We start from the raw sequence: 16,644 nt of genomic DNA, 5'->3' as shown, positions 1-16,644 counted from the left end.
AAATCTTGCAGGGACTGGCAATGTGACCCTCAAGTTTTACCCCCATTTTTCTTTTTTACTCCTCGTTTATTTTCTCAAAGGATTCTAAAAAAAAGCAGCAGCAGTATGTGTAATAACCAAACACTGATGTGTGAATGTACTTTTTTTTGTCTGCTTTCAGTCCCAGTGCTGTGTCAGTGATTTAATGTGCCGTAAACAGGCCTGCTCCAATCGCGGACTGATTAGGGTCATTAGCTGATTGGCTGAATTTGAATGGACCCGGTCGGCGCGCTTTGGGGCGCCTCATTATGCAGGCGCATTAGAAGAAAGCAGTGGGGGTCAAATGAGTAGTTAAGGCGCAGGGACAAAAAAAAAGAGAGAGAGGGGCAGGCACCGTGAGGAGGGTCGGGATTCAAATTCTAAGTAAGGAGCTGCGTCCATTGTCAGTGGGGTATATAGCGCGGGGAGAGAAGTCACGGTGTTTTAAAAAAGCGCAGAGGTTAGGGTGTCATCATGGCTAATTCGAGCTGCATGTGGATATTTTCTGTTATTTTCTTACTCACAAGCGACGCTGGAGCTTCAGGTCGCGCAGTGGACTCGTTCGGGTTTCTCTTACGGTCTCCTCGAGCCCGAGATGGACCGTTTGGAGAGATTTTACGCACGGCCGGAGTGAGGCGGTGGAGGCGCGGGGTGGCCGCCGAGGCGCACGGGGAGCGCTGCGCGGAGCCGGGAGCCGCCTGGCTGGAAAACAAGCGGCCAGCTCCCGAGCGCGGAAGCGCCGTGCTGCAGCTGCGCGTGCGGCCCTTTCCCCCCGGACCCTCGCGAGGTTTGGTTTTTCCCGGGAAGTCACTTTTCGGCTTCATCCGGCGGGTTTACCGCTGCTGTCAGGAGGGAGTGGGCTGCAGGAGCGTCAAGGGGATTCAAAGCAAACTGAGAGGAGGTGAGGAAACACGGTCAGCGACCTTATAAATACTTCCGGTTCTTGCCTATAGTTGGACACAAAACAATTTAGAGAGACAAGTTAATCTGGTTTTGATTTTTGGCCCGTTGACGGAGTACCCGGAGAGAACATACAAGCTCCGCTGAACCTTCCTCCTGCCAGGAAGCTGCTCCGCTGCGCAGTCCTGTTCGCAGATTTTATTTAGGGCTACATTTAAAAAAAAAAAGAAATGGGAACAACGAGGCGCCTCCACTAAAATTAGTCATTTTTCTTTTGACAGAACTTCAAATTTAGGTCTATTGAGTAGCAATAGTAAAAAAAAAAAAGATCTTCCGGACTAACCTAAAACAACCTTGATTTAATTTGTCAGCACATGTTTTATTACATGTGATTTAGAAATACTGCAGCTTTCCTCATTTTTGACCCATATTTGTGAACCTGGTTTCAAGCCGAGAGTACGTGACATTTAGGAAGCTTAAATGAAACACAATAACACAAACTGTACTTCCTGTAGTCTGTAACTGCGATGAAGGATTTAGTCAAGATTGACTGAAAGAGGAATTCAGTTATTTTATTGCTTATTTTATGGAGTACACACACTCCAAAGTACATCTGATTTGCGTATCCTACATTAATAAAAAAAATGCAGCAATACTAAAACTCCACATTTCATATGAGCCTTTGAGTTTTATATAAGGTGTTTGAGTGTTTGTGAGACATGTGTTTATTACAAAAGGATCCTAAATCTTTGGGCCTCCACCCCCACCAAACTGTGGCGCCCTGGGCTAGTGCCACTGTAAGGTCTGACCCAGTTCTCAGTCCTAACATTTGAAATGCAAATGTGGTCACTTTTAGGTCTGGCTGAGTTTGGTTTTTGTTTTTATGCAAAAATGTAACGCATCATTTTACACCAAGCAAGACAAGACTCTGACACCGGAGAGGCGCTGCGAAAGAGGAAATGATGCGCAGCAACCACATGTGAGACAGACGCAGACCGAACAATGGTGAGCTCATAAATGCCACGAGTTGTTTTTGAGTAGGAAGAACCAAACATGAAGCGGTGCTCTGGATGTTGAGGCCCTGATATCTGCAGCTGAGAAGACGACTATGTCATTGGCATACAGAGGAATCCTAGCCGGGTCTAATGCTCCCTCGATAAATTATTGAAGTTTCCAGGAGAGATTAACAAGGACGTTAAAACATCAACACAGGGTGTGGGTGCAGTCATTTTCCCTCTGCTTAATTAACATCATTAGAAAGATAATAAATCAATTGCATAGATATAATTTGGATAGAAATTAGAAAACTTAGATGCGTGAATATGCATAATGTGAGATATATTTGAATTCTCTAACCTTTTATTTGTTCAAAATAAACATTTCACTTCAGAGACTGATGGACAGGATGAAGTTGACTGGATTTATTGGATCATGAGTTTCTTCCGCTGTTATTTTGTGGATCAGGAGCTGAAAATCGTGGGAATTCGTGGCTTGGGTTTTTGACAATCCTTTCAACGTTGTGATCATTCCTGCTGCACATTTTCCTACCACGCTTTTCCGTGGGAATGAAATCCTGCACTGAATGCTCTGCTTCCTCCCCCTGCAGCTGCAGGTGTGGAGTTCGTCCTCACCAGGGAGATCTTGGCGGCGACGGCCTCCAGAGCCGAGCTTCATCTGCAGCTCTCCAACCCGCGGCGTCTCGACATCAGCCCAGTCATCCCCTTCATGGCGAAGAGGAATTTACCGACGAGGTAAAAAAAAAAAGAAGAAAAAAAGACTCTTCCTGTTTTAGATGGGATTTCAAACCTTTAGGAAAAGGAACAAACTGATCCTGGATGTGACGTTTCTTTGCATTGCAGGTACAGCGTAGCGTCACGTGGTGACGCCGTGGAGCTGAGAGTGGACCTCCTGTTCCTCCTCAGGCTCCTGCAGGAGGCGGCCGGCGACGGAGGCCGTGGCTTGGTAAACGAGCACCTGGGGAGACTGTTGTCCAGTGAGGACGGAGAGACGTCTTTAGGAATTGTTCAGGACGCCGATGGAGAAGCGTGGCATGATAGGAAGGATGTCATTTTGGCTCGGGACGTGGGCCTGGTTCTGGGCTGCAGCCGGGCCGGAGCGGGGGTCCCCTGTGAAAGTGGGGGTGTTCGGCTCTCAGACGCTCCCTTCATGGCCGTGTATTACACATGAAGAGGGGACTTTTCAGTGTGGAAGCATTTCATCCATCAGAAAAGCTCAGAACTTTAACAGTATTACGCACTTCGATGTCAAGTTTTGTAATTTATACCGGTTTCGCAAGCTAAATATTATATATACAAGTATTTTATGTAAATATTTTGTTCTAAAAGTTTATTTAGTCATTTGTTGGTGATAAAAGTTCTGTAAAATTGCTGTGTGGTCTCCTTGGTTACCAGATGTGGCTCAGTCCACATTGTACAGTTTGTTTAAAATATTAGCTTCTGATTAAAGACTTGTGGGAAAACGTGGTGAGGACACCTGAACAAACGCAGCGTGGGAACAGGAGCTGCGACCTTGACAAACTCAGCTAAATTTATGTTGCTACTCTGCAGAAAAAAAAACAAAACAAAGATCCAACGTTAACATGTTCACTTGCATCTCCATAAGTTTGAATATTACTGGAAAACCAGATTCATTTCATTTCAGTGCTTCTGTTTGACAAAAAAGTGAGACTATTACACTTTTGATTACACACATTGTTAGAATTATTTGTAAACCATGAAAGTGGCTAATTGATAACAGCGTTGGATGTTTAAGTTTAGTGGAAGGAAAAAGTGTGGTAGAAAACCTCAGGTTCCTGGGGGATTCTGAACGAAAGCCTATTCAAGGCTTTTTGAGACTCCATACGCAGACATGTTTTTCCAAGAAATAAAAGCACAAAATAATTTTGGTGAGAATTTTTCCTCCTCCCCATTTGCTTAGCAATAAATTAAACTTACTATATTTTTAATAAAACTGTTAGCTTTCTTTTAAAAAAAAAAAAGATGGACAACTTTTTGGGCTTCATTTAATCTAGAAAATCTGAGTCTATTCCCAGCGACAAAAATGAGAAAAACAATGGAAATAAAGTGCATTTCTAGCAGCATTAATGTGATCTTTTCCCCCTTTTCATTTTTAGTAAGAAGTTGCTGAATGTTTATAGCCCTACTTATGAAAATAAATATTCACTGATTATTCACATATAATCAGTGAATAGGGTAGATTTCTGACTGAATTTTGGGTTTTCAGCCACAATTTGATCAGAAATATTACGAATCAACACACCAAGTTTCACTTCATTAAAAATGAATTACTGGAATTCTTTCTTGGCATCAGTACTAGATGGGATTCAGTTCACCTTGATCAGACTTGAGCTGCTGGTGGAAAAAAACGGTGAGATGCAACATGTACTCCTGCACTCTGACACAAAAACACATTCAATCTCACCGGAGACCAAAGCAAAATGAAAACAGTTGGAGGCCAAATTCTGATAAAAATAGCACATTTATTAAAAAGATACAGCATAAATCAGCAATTCCCCCCCCCCATCTTGCAGCTTGAAATATGCCACATCTGCGTCACAAGATCAGAGGTCTTACAAATATTTCATCAGTCCACCTGCCGCCGCCTTCTCGGACGTTTCTCCGACACGCGTATCTACAGGATGACGGGATGCGTGTAGCAGAACAATCTCGCACGATCGCACCGCGTGACCGGCAGCAGACCTGGCTGACCGTACGACTGAGGAGCGAGCTGCTCCGCTCTTCAGCCGCGTCTCACTGCGAATGAGTCCAATCCATTCAGCTAATCTGGGTGGAGGGGAGGACGAAAGCAAAGACGCCAGTGAACATTTGTTATTAATAACACGAGTTGTTCTGGCTTTATTTTTTTTCTCTGGTTTTTTTTTTGTTGTTTTTTTTTTTAAAAGTCGTCAAGGAGGAGAAACGGGGTTTTCAAAAAAAAAAAAAATCTGAGGACATTTTTCGATCAACTCGCTAATCAGGTGAGACGAAAGAAAATAAAAATATATTTGAAGTAGAGATGCACCGATTGATTCGTCTCTAACTGAAACCAATCTTGTGTGACTGTAGAAAAGAGATTAGATGGAATGACGACATTTCTTTGGTTCCTGTGTGGCAAGAAAAAGAAGAAAAAACAAAACTCCAGTCTAGTTCATTCAGCTGAGATGACAGACGACAACAGGTCCTAGAAATCAGAGCGGGATGGATTTTCTCTTCTTTTTTAATCTTTTGACTGGCTTTGCTCCTTTGTAAAATTGAGGTCAGTGAGTCTTCAGGTGTAATAATTCTGCTGATCTGCTTCTTAACACGCGTCGTTACGTGGAATGAGAAATCCCTGAAAGCTGTTCGACGACAAAGCAGCCAGGATGTTCTTGTACAACGATCAAAAGAGCAATCTCAAGGCGAACGATGGTAAAGCACGATGTATTCAATAATTCAAGGCAACGAAAAGAAAAAAAAAAAATGGAAAAATTACATGAGGCAGTGCAAAAATGTCACACCAATAAAATATTTCACAAACTCAAAACAGATCCTGAGGAAGAAGGGAAAAAAAACAAAAAACTCAAACAAATCCAGGCATAATATAGAACATCTCCGAGTCAGGCCCCGCTCCGATTTAAATTAGATCCCACATTATCCCGACATCTTAAATTTTTCTAAACAGCCACTTAATGCGGCTTTTTTGTCATCCCCCCCCCCCCCGTTACGCTACGTACCAACGAGCGCTCCTCCCCCCACCTAGAATGAAAGGCCACAAATTTGAACATCCGAACGAACACCTCGGCTACAACGATGACAGGAGACCCCAAAGATGATGAGACCAAAACCGGTTTCCGTACCGCATATATACACACGCAACCGTGTAGACGAACAGAAGTAGGACAATAGTGACTTTGGTGCTGAACTAATCGAATGCTTGGCCTCTTGACACAAGAAAGAAAAGCTGCTTCCGAGTTCAATGAGAAAAAAACCAAACAAACAGCCGAGGCAGAACTGCAAAAACGACTGACCCAACAGCTTCTGGCACAAAACGCCTTGGAAAAAAAATAATTAAGAAAAGGGAGAGGAGAATCGAGAACGGTGGAAGGATCCCCAACATCTGAATTTTTTCCCCGCCCTTTCCCACCTCAAGTACAACTTACAGAAGATTATTGTAAACGGTACTTTTACGTAAAAGTGAATTCTCCAGTATACAAAAGTACTTTCATATGCTGGAGAGGGAAAGGCCGAGAGAAGAAGCGCTGAGGGGAGGAGGCAAAGTTTCAAAGTCATCCTGGGAGTAAGAGCAAAAGCACTTAGGAGAGGTAACTAGATCCATGAACAGGAGGGTCCACTAGGACTCGACCAAAAAAAAAAGAAAAAAAAAGAAAAAGAAAACGAGGAACAGCGCCGCATTTCACTCTACGTACGGGGCACAACGCACACAGTCATCCAAAAACTAAGACTGATCAGAACAAACTCGTACGGGAAAGAAACAAAACAAATAAGAAACGTTTAAGACAACACAGCTTGAAAAGGCCAAAAGGAAAACGCGTGTGGCATGTTGGTAGACATCAGATATTTGTAATTCTTGTGCTTTCTCCCCCTGCCGACAGAGTTGTGGTGCGAACGAGGGAAACCTGCAGGACGCGCGGAACGTGAGCGCGCGCCGATTGGCACGGAAAACGAAACGCTCAAAACGTGGAGATGGCTTCGTTGTAGGCAGAGGAGCAACAGGTCCATGGCTCAAAGAGGATGTCCTCGATTTAAAAAGATTAAATTAAATTCACTGCCTTGAAGAAGTTGGAAAAATGTCAAACTTTAATCTGCCGTTTGATTAATTTTAGATGAACGGCGTTCTCTATGAATGTCGTTGGCAATTTGAAGAAAGCCGCTCGTTGAGATTAGACAGGCCAACTCCTCCGTCTGCTGAAGAAGAAAAAGCAGGAAGTCTTTGGTGAAACAGAGAGGCATGCGGGCCAAGTAAATGAATGCATGGATAAAACATTTTTAAAAAGCTGTACAGGTGCAACACAATAAACATATTAAAAAGTTGTATCATTTCATAAATGTAATTTGGATCGAAAACTATAAAACTCTACGTAGATCCACTATAGAGTGATGCATTTCAAGCTTCTACTGCAGCTTACAGCTAATGAAAACCGCCAAACAACATTTTTTATTGTAGAAACGTCAGTCATTTTGGCCTACACAATCTTGAAGAAAGCTGGTCTGAGTCCGTATTAATGAAAAATTGAGTGGAAGGAAAAAGTGTGGTAGGAAAGGATGAAGTAATAACACGGACTGCCGCAGCTTTTAGAGTTTGGAGAAGATTCACGATACGAAGAGTCCCGTTTCGTAGTTGATGATTCGGAAAGCCGTTTCATCTGTTAGTGTCGTTCAGGTGGTATTATTATTATTCTTTTCTTAAATCGAGTCCAACATCAGTACATCATCTGATGGCACATCGTCACCTTCCTAAAGTAACGATCAAAGCCATTTTTTGCCAAAAGTATATATATTTTTTTATTTTTATTTTTTGCCTACATCATCTTTTGTAAAAAAAAAAAAAATTTACATGGATTATTGTTTTCGGAAGGCGACAATATTTGATGCACATTTTGTTTTCTAAAACAACATCACTGATCCTAGTTTCTGTACTCGATTGGTAAGACTGTGGCAGTGGAGATATTTTTCAGCATTTCTGTATTAAATATGTTTTTTGATATTTTTGATATTAGCTGTAAGCCATAATATATCTATCTATATATATATATATATATTTTTTTTCTTTAAAGAATCTACACGAGTTTCACTTTTAGAACCAAATTTCTGAACTAAATGTTCTCCATGGTATTCTGACTTATTGAGCTGCACCTGTATGACCTTTATGGATACTTCAGCATTTCACAGCACAAACTTTGTCTTTGAACAATGACAAAAAGTTTGTAAAGGCTTCCTGACGGATCCACGTTTGGAGCGGTAATCAACTTAAAATGCGTTGGGTATTTCTAAAAACTAAATCAGAATCTGTGTGACGACTCCAAAGTGCATTTTAACCGTGATAAAATGTGTTTATGTAGAGGTAAGGACAGCAAACGAAGTGCCAGCTACGGAGCTGGTTCAAGCGTAACTCCCTCCATCTTTCACTGTCGCATGGCAGGTAGACGACAGAAGGCCAGCTAGATCTGAATAAACAAAAAAAAAACCACACACACGAACCGTCTCGTTCACACTTTCTATTCTAGATACCCAATTTCCAAGCAGCACCATTGTCAATCTGAGCCGAACGCGTCTGCCAGGATGCTAAGCAGGAGCTGTGAGGGAGAGCGCGCTCCCGTGTCGCGCCCCGTACGAAGACCAAGTGTTTTCGTTTAGAAAATTGGCCCAGACCCAAATCGCTCCTGAGCATCTCTGAGCTGCAGAGCTGTGGCTTCTTGCATGACGGCTGAACTTCCTGTCCAGCTGGTTTCTTGTTTGTTTTGTTTTGTTTTTTTAAATGGAAATGACTAAGATTGTTCAAAAAGAAAAGAAAAAGTGTCAGCAGAGGTGGATGAGAAGCACATTCGAAGAAGCGTGCAGAATACACTTCCCACATCTCTTTTTGTTGTTTTCCTAATAAAGCAGCGCTTCGCTTCGTCTGGCAGTGGCTTTCCGATAACTTGTCTCTTTCTTTTCTTTTTTCTCGTCCTCCGTTATGATTTTCCTCCGGCCTTTGGCTCCCTCTCCTGTGGATGCTTGTACCTGTGCTGCTGTTGTCACAGTGACCTCCTCTCCATCCTCCCCCCTCCTCTCTCTATGCTCTGCCTGCTGGCGTCGCTCCTCCACTCCTTCGGTTAGTTTCAGCTCACAGCCGGCAGAGGCAGAACAGCGTGGGGATGAAGACTCCGAACGCCACCAGGATGGGGAACATTAGGCTGCTGTTGTCGGCTGAGTATGGGTTCGGCGTCCGGGGGCCCGACTGCACCTTGTACTTGGAGCCTGGCTGGACCTTTTTCTTCCCGCCTTCCTCGCCTGCTTCGCTTTCCTCCTCCTCTTCCTCGTCATCCTCGTGCTTCTCCAGGCCGGGGTGAGGCTGAAGCTTCGGTACGTCTTGTAAGCACAAAGCAGATTAAAAAGCGCATGAAGCAGGTTTGTACTTGTGCAACAAACTAAACGGCGTCTTGTGAAAGTATTCACACCTGCCGTTAAGAAAGTCGCGGTGAGCGAATAATCAGTTAAAAACACCCAAAACACTTTCGAGGGGGATGAATACTTTTCAAAGCCACAGACTCCGAGAACACGCGCTGCGCAGATTGAAACGCGTTTAGGAGACTCACCTTCTAAAGTCCCCTTCATGACGTAGAGCGCGCAGACCTTGGGGTTGTCATAGTAACCCTGAATCACAGAGCAGAGTGGTCAGACAGCACTGAGTTTTAAAGATGCCATACCAATGAAAAGGTTAGAGAATCATGCTACAATGTTCAAGATTATAGAAATTATAAAACCGTTTTGTTTCTGTTTTTCCCCCCGACCTTAATAACCTAAATTGAGTTTTCCCGTAGCGGTGCTTTAACATTTAGAAGTAGAACAGTAAGTGTGCCTCGTTTCAGAGGGAGGGAATGAAAGTGTGTTCAATTATTCTCCAAGATGGGAAAAAAAAAAAAAACAAGACCGCTGTAAAAACTTTTTTTGGAACATGTCACTTTTTACCATTTCAGCCTAAATTCATTTGCTCGCCAACCTTTTGGTTTATATTATTATCATTTTTAATCCCTGCATGCACCAATCTGTAAATAGCTCCTGAACTCCCTGCATCAAAGAGTGTGAACCAGGGGTGTGTATAATTTATATGGCAAGTAGCAAAGTTGGCTTAAATCAAATGCTGGCTGTGCATTTTCTATTTTAAAGTCAGACTGGGCTAATGCAGTGGTGTAGAACTAGTGAGCCGTTTTATTTGCAGGGGTTTAAATTAGCTGGTTTTAAAGCTCAACATATCTGATGTGTATGCATCAACAGAGTTACATACAGACTCACTGTCAGCCCCACTTCATTCTTACACGTATATGATTATATAAACTTGTTTTTGATGAATTCTGAATAAAAATTCAGACTCTGCAGTCTTTGGTTCAGGTAGTCACATGACCTAAATGCTCTGAGCGAAGAAAGATTGAAACGTCCTGAGTGTTTGTTTATTCTGCTGTGGATCTGCTGCTACGGGTGCGGATCGCTGGCGGTACCTATGAAGCTGGAACATTCAGACTGACCGGGTCGCGCCTGTTCAGAAAACACCAAGACACAGTTTAGTCATGTAACTACAGAACAAGCCCAGATCATAACTCCTCCACCTCCGTGCTTGACAGTCTGTGACCGTTTTAAAAAAAAAAATCTTTTTAGTTTCCCCTTGGGGATCAACAATGTATATTCTGATTTTTATCAAAGCAATTCCTTTTTTGTTTCTTAAAAAAACCCATCCATCTTAAGTTTGGGGTTTTTGATGGTACCAGTTGCTATGAACATGAGGTGAATCAGATCTTTCACTTCAGGACGCAAATCCATGTTCATAACTTACAGTTAAACATTTTGGGTTAACTGTTAATAAGGCTCCAGTTTTATTTGAAAAAATATGCAGTTTTGCCAACAAACTAAGCAAATAGAAATGAATATCAGAAAATTATAGGGAACGGATGCAGCAAAAAAAAAAAAGAAAAAAAAAGTAAAGAACACTAAAATGAAGTGAAACAGAAAGCAAAAGTTCTTGTGAAAATAATTGTAGGTACTTTTTTCTGCTTTGATTTAAGGATTGTTAAAAAACAAAGTTGACGAAAACTAAATTAAAAACACCCCAAAACAATCTGGCAAAACTCTGGCGTATGAACGATTATATAGTGCAACCATTTATCAGAGCATGAAATTATATTTCAATTAATAACTTGTTAGAGGTCAAACTAAGCCATTGCTACCCAGCACAGCTGACTAAGAAAACTGCTGCGATATGAGGAGGTGACCTCCACGTTTCTGACAGATCTGATACAACGGGCAACTTTATCACAGACACGTTTATGAAAAATAAAAGGATGCAAAAACCCAAAGATTCATTTAAATGGTTGAAACCTGGGGTGCACCGACTGCAGCTGCCTGGCCGATCACCGATCTTTAAAAAGTCTGACTTGCTGATTCTGGCCGACAAAGTTGCTAAGCTGTGACTATGGTTAGTCACGTACATACAGACTGAGGCTTCTACAGTAAACCAGAAACTAACAAAATACTGAAAACTGCATTTGAGAAAACATTATTGTTAAGTGAAATAAAGAAAAGAAGAAAATATAACCAACTGTATTGTGTGTTTATAAAGCTAACTAAAGCACATTGAAATTATAGATATAATATGCTTTTTGATGTTTATGAATACATTTATTATCCTTCCGAACTTATTGACACATCTAGACTGATTAATTAAAACTGATTGAATGAGACAAACAAAAAGTCAGGGAATAGGGGCTGATTTGTGGGTGCACCCTTAGGTAAAATAAGGTTGGATAAACAAAGGTTTATCCAACGGTGATATAAAATATTTAAAAAATACGCCGTCTCCCCACATAACCTCCACTCACCTTTACGAACTCCACTGTGAGCTTGCCGTTGAAGGTGGACACCTCTCCTTGCACGCTTAGCTTGCCTTTTTTAATAGAGAACGGCACTATCTCATCATGAGCGGTACTGTGGCCCACTCGATCAAAGATGTCCAGGTCCTTAACCACAGTGTGGCCGTTTACGCGGACGTCAAACACCTACGGGGGACACATTGACAAATCAGTCAACATGTATGACCTCCAGCCCCTCAACACACCAACAAGCAAACACACACACACGACCTGACTACAGCATGTCTGAATAGCAAACCGCCATACCTTTTGCTGTGACTGTGCAAAGTAAACCTCTGCATATTTCATGACTAGTATATAGTCTCCGTCGTCACGAATGGGGACATCATACCCAAAAGTGTCTTCATTGTACCGCTCCGTCTGGTAGAGAATCTGGTCCTCCGGACTGGAGCGTAGGATTGGCAGACGCACCCCGTAATCAGATGCTACAGAGGAGGACAGCGTCAGGCTCACAGGACTTCTCGCATACCAAAACCGGACAATGTTTCATGTCAAGCAAAGCGCCACATTACATAACCAGTGAGTCTTTTTCCAAAACACACCAGAATAATCTCATTCTGTCTGAAACAAAGTTATCACTCCGTGTTCCCTTATTGACACAATCGGAAATAAACTGCCTGACTCTCTGCGGCTCAGCGAGGACTACAGGTGGAAAATAGCAGTCTGAGTGAGGCTTGGACCAGGTGGGGAGGTGTTAGGTGTCCATCCCATCCCATATGATCTGGGTTTATACATTTAAAATAGATGGAAGTTAAAAATAAATGTGTAAGAATCATGTATTAAGATTTTTAGATGTCACTCCCTCTGTCCTGAAATCTGCTACAAAAAAACAAACTGAAGCTTAAAATGTACTCCTTTCCACCTGAAAGGTTTGAGTGTAGCACAGCTTTATAAGAGTTTAGCAGGCGAATGGTTGTCAATCAGTACTAACAAGGTCAACCTGTTGGCACAAAAACAGATAAGATTAATCTTCAAAACACTCAAAGAACTCTTTTCACTTGAGTTCATGTTGATCAGTGTTTGAATGTTGTGGGATGTTGACAACCAAAAGTTACGTTAATCATAACGATTAGTTCTTGTCGACTTGGTAGCAGAATAGAGCGGCCTTGTTTGTTTCTATGACAGCCAATATTTTTGTCTTCTGCAGTTTTGGTATATAAAAAAAAAAAAAAAACGTAAAATTGTGGATATAATCTTGACCGTTCAGATGCAGATTAAACATTTCAGGTCTGATTATTTTGTATGTAGGTACTTAAAAACAATCCACTACTTAGTTCGTTTTTTTTTTTTTTTATTCGCTCATCTTCAGTTAGGTCAAACATGGGTTTTTTGTAACAACTCAGACATATTTACCACATTTATGTCTCTGTGTTGTACCCATCTTCATTGGACCATTTTTGTCCCGATAACAAAATGATCTTACAAAACACCAACCTAACCCTCAACCATTATCACGTCGCATCTAACAACCTTAAACTTTAAGGACATTCTTCATGCATCCATCTTTGAACGTGGTGTTCATCACTTCTTAGAAAGGACTGAATTTGTCTTTCGCCAATGAAGCCTGGAACTTTTTACCCACTTTGGAAATGTCATTTCGTCTGGCCGTTATTAGGCAAACGCTTCCACTGTGGAGTCCAGAACAGAGCCGTCACCATCCCAGTGTAGGGACTGGTAACTCCCCGCACTGCAGAGGTGTTGACCAACATCTCATTTGACAGCTAAATGTGTGGTGGAGAGACTCTCCCGTTGTGAAAATAAAAGCAATGAAGTTACCGTCTACACTTTTGTCACAGCGACTACATTTTAAAACTTGTTAAAAGTCATTATGCCTTTAAAGGCTGCAGAGCACCAGGCCTTGAGGGCTGCAGCTCCAGACCCCTTCCCTAAGCCTAAACTATTACTTTCACTGAAGGATTAACCAGGGATTTGATTAGTCTCAAGGGTCGGTGCTTGGAGCTGGGAATGACATGACACCTGAGTTGAGAGTGTTCTGTTGCAAGTGGGAAAGGGTGCCATTTGTCTTGGTGCAACTATTATTAGTGACATAAGCAAAACACAGGAGACCCAACGCTAAAAAAACATTTTCACAAGTGTATTTTTTCAGCACTGTGTGTACCATTGGTTTAAAAATACATCACAACTGCTAACAAATCACTAATTTGGCAACTTTTATTTGATTCTGAACCCATATTAGATAATCTCAGGGTTGTTCACCAAGCTCTGACTTTTCCAGTCAAAATTCAAATTTCAGAGGGCAATAATGTCTTACTTTTCCTATTGTAAGCTTCTACTTCAACAATTTCAAATCTATTACAGTTTATGCTAACAACATGAGCTGTGGACTTATTTGAATTGATGTGACTAATAATAGTACTGAAAAAAATTAAACCAGTTTGAAATAGTTGGCTCTCTTCCTCCGCAGAACTCCATTCAAAAGTTGCTGGTAAGCTGCCATCAAGGTAAATTCCTAACCTGCTCATTTGTTCATGCCCTTGTGGAAACACAGGGGTGAAGTGATAGCTCCCAGGAAACTAGCCTGATTCCTGAGAAAGGACAAAATGCTCCCAAATATGGATTTCAAAATAAGGAAAGAACTAGCTTCACCTTCAGAAAGCCAGAAAACCTTCGAGAAAGTTTTGTGGGAAGGGCACCGAACTTGCTCCAGCCCAGGGCCCCTCATCTTTGTAAATCTGGCCCTGACAGTATAACTCCCACCGTCTAATTGGACATATTATCACCTGCTTCCTCTCCATGTTGAGAGGGGCGGGGCTGCAGCGCTCTATGCTGACTCTTCATTAGTTTGTAGCTTCTTGCGGAAGCCACACCATGCAGAGGATTTCTGCCGAGAACTCAAGCGATTCAAAGAAGCTCCTTCATTTTAGCGACGTTCTAATAGTCACCAGTGCCTGATAAATAAATCCCGAAAAGCGCTCATTTGTAGAGAATTAAAAAAATATAACCCTTCTCCATCAAGCAGACTCACCTTTACCGATTTTCCCTTCCAATGGGTCCTTCTTGAAATGAATACCGTGCACATCCACATGCGAGTCTCCCCCGGCGTTCACAGCCCAGATAACCCGCTCTGCGAGGCTGAGGCCCCCGCCGTCCGCCCAGCACTGCCCGGACAGCAGAGACAGCACCGCCGCCAGCAGCCCGGCGACGAGCCGCGCCGTGACCCGCTGCATTGCTTCACACGCCGCGCGGTCTTCCCCCTGCTCCTGGGTCACAGAGACAGCCGGGGGTCGGTATCTTTCCGAACGAAGCCCAAACCGCTTCCACCCCGAACGAAGGGAAGCTCTTCCAGCACGGAACATTAAAAACACGCAAGGTTAGCCAGCGAAAGCAGCTAGCCAGCGTGTCTTAGTGACACGGAACATGATAAGTTAGCCACTATGCTAACACTAACAGTACCGAGTAGCAGCGACTCGGGGAAATGACAGTTATACACACACGGTGCGGACAAGCGCTCCAACTGGACCTGGACACGTAGGCGACGCGTCAGCTCTTCATTAACGAACAAAAAGCGATACTTAACCAGCGAGTAACATCGATTAGTTAGCTTGACAGTGTGGCTAACCTACCTGTCTAACCAGAAATTCTTGGTGAATGAAAGCCTCTCTGGCTAACGTAAATGCAAATGCCCCTTACCTCTCCCTTCCACAGCCGCCTTCAGCCTCTTTCTGTCGGGGTGAACCGGTCGCACTAATGCTCGCACAGCGTCGCCAGTCGTCCACAAGCCACCCTGTAACAAAACCCTGGCGTGTTTGCAGCGACTGGCCGCAGCCTGCCCCTGACTTTCATTCAATGAGTGGATATTCAGAGTAACGTTGGCCGAGCTGCTGCTAGCGACGGCGGCTCGCCAGTTTGAAGGAGGCGGAACAGCGGCGCTACCTAACCCGAGGTTCCCCATCTGCGGTGAGTGACAGGCTCTCCGCCGAATCACAGCTTCCTGTTAACGCTTCCTGATTCAACAAATACCATTTATATGTCGTAGACATGTGTGAGTGTGGCTAGTTAGAACAATAAATAGATAAATAAACGTAAATTAAAAAAAAATAAATAAATAACGAAATCAGTGTTACACTCATCTGAAACCTCGCTACAGATGAACATCTACGGTGTTCGTGTCCTGTCATCAATTTCTGCTTAAATTTGTGTTCGAATTAATTACTCTTCTCTGTCCATTCAAGTTGTAAACACCGCTTTTTACATTCCGCAAAAATAATCATTAAAAAAAGAAATCTGAAGGTAAATAACATAAGTGCTCCAAATGTCACGCCCCCCTCCTTTGTTTTCCAATATGGTATGGTCCAAGTGTTGTCCAATCAGGAGAGTCCAACGCAACGTGCTTCTTGTACTTATCAGATTTAATCAGAAAGACATGAATGAGTGTAGTTACTGTGGCAACAGAAAATATTTTTAAACCAGAAACGAGTCCTTGAATTATTATTATTATTATTACTAATTATTATTATTATATTATGAGTGTAACACAGTGTTTTGAACAGGTTAGAAACACTCGACAAAGTGGGTAAAATGAAGAACAAAAAAAGAGGAAAAAAATGTCCCAGAAACTTCCCGGTGTTTTGAGGAAACAGAGGAAGACATATGTGCACACGAAAATTATTAAACATATGTCATAAAAAGTAGAGGCAGACTGAGCTTTAAAATCACAACAATAGTAGTGGAATCTAAAATAATCAAGAAGAATACAATCAAATGGTGTAGAAGATAATTAAATAGAAATAAAATCTAAGTAAACAACTACTGAATATGAATGAAAACCTGACTGAAAGCCAGCCAGAATGGCTTTGAGTCAGACTTTTATAGTTCTTAATAACATCATGCGTAAACATTTGCAGTCTGTACCTTCTATAGCTCTTCATGACATACTAGAAATCGTTTTTTTCTCATGCATCTACAAATTATCCTCACTCAAAATGAATGAGAACTCTCCCTTGAGTACAGCGGAGTTATAAAACCAAATGGTTTTATCTGGAGACTTGTGCTGCTGCAAGCAATACACACATCGCAGGTTCCTAGCTTCATCAGTGACACACATGAATAATAGATGCTAAGTTTAG

At 42.3% G+C, this 16,644-nt stretch overlaps 2 protein-coding genes across 3 annotated transcripts; one reads left to right on the top strand and one right to left on the bottom strand.

Annotated features, from left to right (window-relative positions):
• The first annotated feature begins 38 nt into the window (after positions 1 to 38).
• On the top strand, positions 39 to 3,818 carry LOC114154360 (uncharacterized). Its single transcript, XM_028033404.1, has 3 exons — positions 39 to 919; positions 2,525 to 2,669; positions 2,778 to 3,818. Exons 1-3 carry the CDS (start codon positions 493 to 495, stop codon positions 3,103 to 3,105), a joined length of 900 nt encoding a protein of 299 aa, XP_027889205.1. The 5' UTR covers positions 39 to 492; the 3' UTR covers positions 3,106 to 3,818.
• A 579-nt stretch (positions 3,819 to 4,397) lies between these two features.
• On the bottom strand, positions 4,398 to 15,485 carry mlec (malectin). 2 transcript variants are annotated; one of them, XM_028033403.1, is made up of 6 exons: positions 15,209 to 15,340; positions 14,544 to 14,778; positions 11,804 to 11,982; positions 11,507 to 11,683; positions 9,233 to 9,290; positions 4,398 to 9,005 (listed from the first exon to the last, which is right to left on the bottom strand). In XM_028033403.1, exons 2-6 carry the CDS (start codon positions 14,743 to 14,745, stop codon positions 8,761 to 8,763), a joined length of 861 nt encoding a protein of 286 aa, XP_027889204.1. In that variant the 5' UTR covers positions 14,746 to 14,778; positions 15,209 to 15,340; the 3' UTR covers positions 4,398 to 8,760. The 2 variants fall into 2 exon arrangements, with proteins under 2 accessions (XP_027889204.1, XP_027889203.1); XM_028033402.1 differs by lacking the exon at positions 14,544 to 14,778 and having other exon boundaries at positions 15,209 to 15,485.
• Positions 15,486 to 16,644: the final 1,159 nt, after the last annotated feature.

Source organism: Xiphophorus couchianus, chromosome 12, assembly GCF_001444195.1.
Source record: "Xiphophorus couchianus chromosome 12, X_couchianus-1.0, whole genome shotgun sequence".
Classification (NCBI taxonomy): Eukaryota; Metazoa; Chordata; class Actinopteri; order Cyprinodontiformes; family Poeciliidae; genus Xiphophorus; species Xiphophorus couchianus.
Note: the sequence above shows the minus strand (reverse complement) of the source record. Positions and strands in the feature narration are given on the sequence as shown.

Excerpts from the sequence above, each read along its gene's own strand:
- LOC114154360 (XM_028033404.1), top strand. The coding sequence starts at position 493 with ATGGCTAATTCGAGCTGCATGTGGATATTTTCTGTTATTTTCTTACTC. Across the intron at positions 920-2,524 it reads TCAAAGCAAACTGAGAGGAG|CTGCAGGTGTGGAGTTCGTC; the intron begins GTGAGGAAACAC and ends CTCCCCCTGCAG. Across the intron at positions 2,670-2,777 it reads AAGAGGAATTTACCGACGAG|GTACAGCGTAGCGTCACGTG; the intron begins GTAAAAAAAAAA and ends TTTGCATTGCAG.
- mlec (XM_028033402.1), bottom strand. The coding sequence starts at position 15,470 with ATGGGGAACCTCGGGTTAGGTAGCGCCGCTGTTCCGCCTCCTTCAAAC. Across the intron at positions 11,684-11,803 it reads TTGCACAGTCACAGCAAAAG|GTGTTTGACGTCCGCGTAAA; the intron begins GTATGGCGGTTT and ends TGTCCCCCGTAG. Across the intron at positions 9,291-11,506 it reads TCACAGTGGAGTTCGTAAAG|GGTTACTATGACAACCCCAA; the intron begins GTGAGTGGAGGT and ends TCTGTGATTCAG.